A 4,948-nucleotide genomic window follows, 5' to 3' on the forward strand; every position below is an offset into this window, starting at 1 on the left:
TATTTCATCAAAGACATAATAAATGTTTAAAAATGTGGACATTTTAGTTTTGAGAAATGATTTCTGAGGCACTTTACATATAGAGATAATAGTTACTATAGAAGCTTAATATAATTTTTAATTTTTTGAGATAATTATAAAATAGATGCCATTGTATTGATTTTTATGACTTTATTAAAGATGGAAGTTTAATGAAAATAAATAAATATCATAGTTAACCCATAATTATGTTTCTTCAGAGCTGAAAAATATAAGTAGTTTATTTAAATGTTTTAACTAGTTCTATTTAACAAAATATTTTTATATGTCACTTACCTCCTTGTCCGACGTGCTGTTAAATCTAAGTGATTCTTTATTTCCTTTATACGTGAGAGAAACTTCTTTGACAGGATCCTTTCCTTTTCCCCATACCCTGATGAGTCCAAGCCTCATTTCATTTGTATTCACATAACCATTTTTCAATATAGTGCTTGTCAAGCTGGTCTATAAAGAAAAAGAAAAATAAATAATGTATATCTTTCTTTTTCAAAAACAATTGAATCTTTTTAAAAAATAGACTGGCCCAAAACAAGAAGGTATTTAATAATATAGCAAATTGTTCATATATATGAAATGAGGTATTTTATATAATAAACATGCAATAAAACTTCAAATATTATTTTACACAATTGTATGTAAATGATCTCATATGAATACACACCTTGTTTAAATTAAATTGTACCATGAAATACAGTTGTCTTTCATAGGTATCTGTAGAGGGAAAAAAAGCAGTACATTTTTATTTCAAAACAACAATAGTAAATACAAGGGTATTTTGCTTCTTTTGCCCAGTATAAATGATATAAAATACCATAAACATATAGCTAAAATTTCCCTAAGGGTATTTAACTTGTTGAAACAGTGCAAGGAGCACTGAAGTAGTAAGGATGAGTCACCAGAGAGGGTTCTAGAAGGATGAGGTATGTTAGTGTATGTGTGTGTGTGGGGGGGGGGGCGGATAAATCTAAAGCAGTGACATGTTTAAAATCACCTTAAATGCAGCTCTGAGAAGGTGAAAAGAAGTGAAAGAATAAACAGAATTTCCTGGTAATAGTGGTAGACACTTCCCTTGCCACCTAAATGACCGACAAGAAAATAACATTTATAAAACAAAAGGAACACCATAGCAACTTACACTTGAGTCACTTGAAAAAATATTCAATTGTTAGAGATTGTTACAAGTCAAATTGATAAAAAGACAGGGTTTATATTCATTTCTTTACCTAAAATGTGTTGTTGTTAGGTGCCATAGAGTCAATTTCGGTTCACAGTGATCTCATGTGACAGAGTAAAATTGTCCCATACGGTTTTTCTAGGCTGTGATCTTTACAGGAGCTGATTGCCAGGTCTTTCTCTTGTGGAGCCGCTGGGTGGGTTTAAACTGCCAACATTTCGGTTAGCAGCTGAGCACTTAAGCACTGCTCTGCCAGGGCTTCTTACTTAAAATATACTCTTGCCATATTTAAAATCACTTTTAATAAAACACTCACAACTAAAACTTATTGAGTGCTTTACTTAGTTCATTGAATTCTAAGTACTTTACCACAGCTACTCTAAGAGTTATGTATTACTATTATTTCCCCCTGCCCAGGTTTCCCTGACTTCTTAGATTTTGTTCACATGTAAAAACAAACAAGAACTCATCAAACAGAAACAGAAAGGTAGAGTTAAATTAATGGTTGAAACAAGTATTGGAATACCACTGAAATAGGCAATAACTTTTTTGATTTCCTTCTCCACTTATACATATCAGCACTATATTAGTTAATTGAGAAATTTCTTAATTTGCAATTAATTTTATCTGTAGTAAGATTAAATTATATTCTGCCTAAAACTTTTTTCTCTCTCTATACTAATACATGCACAGCTTACTTAAGATGTGTCATGAGGCAAAATATATTAGTCTTAATTTTTAAATATGCATTTTAAATTAAGTTTTTAAGAGTAATTTTCAAACAAATATAGAAATCTGAAGTAAAGTTAAACAAAAGTGACAGCCATTAGGAGAATATGGGCAGTTTTTTTTTTGTTTTTTGTTTTTTTTTTGGTAGTTGTTTAAATGAATAAGATAAAGAGCAAATACGATTTTAGTCAAGCACACAGATAGATCTATTTCATTAAGATAAGTATGAAAAATGAATATTTAAACTTAAGTTAGAATGGTCAAAATCAATGCACCCAAGGTTTATTATAATTTTATTTTGATTCTTTTCGAGAGGAAGAATTTATTAGCAAATAATAATATATCATAAAATTTGAATGTATTTGTTTAAAAGGAGAAAATCTTTTAAAACGGGTACTCATCAACTAGACTGAGGTCCTAACTGTGAGAAAATGGCTTTGAAGATTCTGATTTAATAAGTCCAGAGATTTTAAGCATTTGTTGTGTTTTGCTGTTTCTGTTTACTCAGAAAATTTCAGTGGGTTATTTGAAATATAATTGGTCAGAACAATTTTGTCTACCTGCATGAAGAGATTATAGAGAAATATCTGAATTTTGTTCAGTTCATTTTCAGTGACTAAAAACAATAAAAACAACAAAACCTGTCATGGTAAGGACCTTACCAAGTTCTTTCATCTGCTTTTAGTTTGATAGGAAGAAATGGGAAAAAAAATTATCTAAATCTAGGGAGCTTTGACTCCCTAGCTATTAGATGCCAATAATTTAATTTGCTAAATTGTGAGATTTAAAGACACCCTGAATGCAAATTATGCATACCTCAACTTTACACCCCAGGGAAACTGTAGGCAAATTCAAAGTGCCTGTTGCTAGTCCCTGGTGTGAAAGCAGGGCTGCAAACCTTGGTGTGGTCCCCCAGTTAATGTATTAATGAAAGTCAGGACTCTAAAACTCTACCATTTCAACTGATAGCAATTGGTTTCTTCATCTTCTAAATCACAAGGTTTTAGAGAGTTTTGTTTCATTTTCAGGGTCTTGTTTATTAGCATACAATTCTTATATCAACTTTCTGATATAACTTATTTACTAACAGAATTTTATTTCTTATATTTGCGGAATATTAGCTATGATTTATCTGAAAAGGTGAAAGGTATGTGTCTTTGCTGTTAATGAAAAATCTATCACCTGTGGATCTTATTGAAATTGCAGTGAACTGCCCCATGAGAACTTCAACACCACATAGATGTTAGTTTTTATAACGAAGGTTTGTGTTAAAGAGAATGTTCTGAGCTTTCATCTAGTAAATTTGGGACTGTTGATAGCAATCAGTACACCAGATCCTCTACCAGTGTTTACTGGTAAAATGGAAACATTTTACACAAAGGCAGATTCCCCTGAATCCAGTGGAATTTGGAGGAGCCCCAGAATCTGCATTTTTAACTAACTACCCCTGTTGATTCTGATGCTGACGGTCAACATAGTAAACACTGCTAGAAAATTGGCAATTCAGTCTGGTTTTCAGGGACCATCAAGGAGGAGTAAACATAGATCCACTTTTATGGATGTCTTCTCGTATAAAATACATACTGAATTAAAATAATTTAATAACCATAAACATAAAGACTAAAATTTGTGTCTGGTTTCTGAACTATCTCCTTGTTTTAAAGGTATCTCTTATACATTAATAAATATACATGAAAAATTGTTGTTAGGCTCATTTGACCTTATACGTATTGAGAGTCTGTTATGTGAAAAGCAGTCAGAGTACGAAGATGTTCAATATACAGTTACTGTGTACACAAATCTCTTAGTTATCTAGACATTTTATTATAAGGGTTAACTATATTTAGGATAAGAGCAAAGCCTTTTAAAGGTTTGCAACTGTTCTTTTTTTTAAGTTGATTCAAGTAATTATTAAACTCTCTTAGCTTTAAATAATATTCATAAATTTTTATTCAGTTTGCAAAGTACAAGAGTAGTAACAAAAAAGAAATGTTAGAGAAAAAGTAGGTCATCAATTACATTCATCTATTAAATGAAACACTCACCTATAGTGTCTCCATCATCCCAAAACAGAGATCCTTGAGCCATATGATCATCATCCGCAGCAACAATAAGGCTCATGTAATTTTGTCGACTATAAGGAAGGAATATAGTTTTACCCATGTTTGTAGAATAGCATATGTCTAGTGATGATATGACACCCATATATGTATAGAAAAAAAACCCACAAAAACCCACAACTAGGTATACTAATGAAAGAGAATGCAAACTGTTTTAGACAAAGGTAAATAAAGGACTTTCTTTTTTCAATGAGTTAATGAGAATGGTATAAATCATAAAATCCTTCATATTTAATAGAAGATATTGTGCATGTCTTTTGGTCTCAAGAGTTCATCTACTGTTACAAATCAAAAGTGACCATATTTATAATAAAACAGTTTGAAGTCTATGGATATACTTATTTGTTCTTCTCTCTGGTGATACTCTCCTTGACCATTAAACAACAAACTATTTTAATAGCATATTTTGTATCTCTTATGACCTAAGCCTTTCTCTCATTTCTACACATAAATTAATCACTGAATTATCATTTTAATTGTTAATGAGAGTGCTCAGAGTAGCCAGTAAATTTTAAGTCCAGTTCTAGGAATGGACAATGCCTCCCAACCTTGTGTCTACAGAGGCCCATCCTTGAATAAAGGCACCTGCTTCCAGGCTCATTGTATAGCAATTTGTGGAGAGCAACTTGGTTTGACAGACTCATATTGCTAAGGAAGAGTTTCTCAAATTATGTTTAGCTATATGCCTTTTCCAATCACAAATACTAAAGGATGTACTCTCATAGACATCTCCTAAGACATTCAGAAAAATGACAGAGTTCAAATCTCCATAGTAATTTTGTATTTTCCAGATGGAAGATATTCACATATCTTAGCATACAAGTACTATATATATGTATGTATGTATGTGTGTGTGTATATATATATATACTTATATATGTATGTA

General features: G+C 31.3%; 1 protein-coding gene across 1 annotated transcript in view; it reads right to left on the reverse strand.

Annotated features, from left to right (window-relative positions):
• Positions 1-227: 227 nt before the first annotated feature.
• SI (sucrase-isomaltase) overlaps positions 228-4,948 on the reverse strand; it is a 115,127-nt gene continuing 110,406 nt past the window's right edge. Inside the window, exons 45-47 of the mRNA XM_023739131.1 lie at positions 3,988-4,076; positions 701-750; positions 228-483 (exon numbers count right to left, since the gene is read on the reverse strand). Of these exons, the coding sequence (XP_023594899.1) occupies positions 301-483; positions 701-750; positions 3,988-4,076 (322 nt within the window). The 3' untranslated portion in view covers positions 228-300. The remainder of the gene's footprint in view (positions 484-700; positions 751-3,987; positions 4,077-4,948) is intronic.

Source organism: Trichechus manatus, unplaced genomic scaffold (assembly GCF_000243295.1).
Source record: "Trichechus manatus latirostris isolate Lorelei unplaced genomic scaffold, TriManLat1.0 scaffold00129, whole genome shotgun sequence".
Classification (NCBI taxonomy): domain Eukaryota; kingdom Metazoa; phylum Chordata; class Mammalia; order Sirenia; family Trichechidae; genus Trichechus; species Trichechus manatus.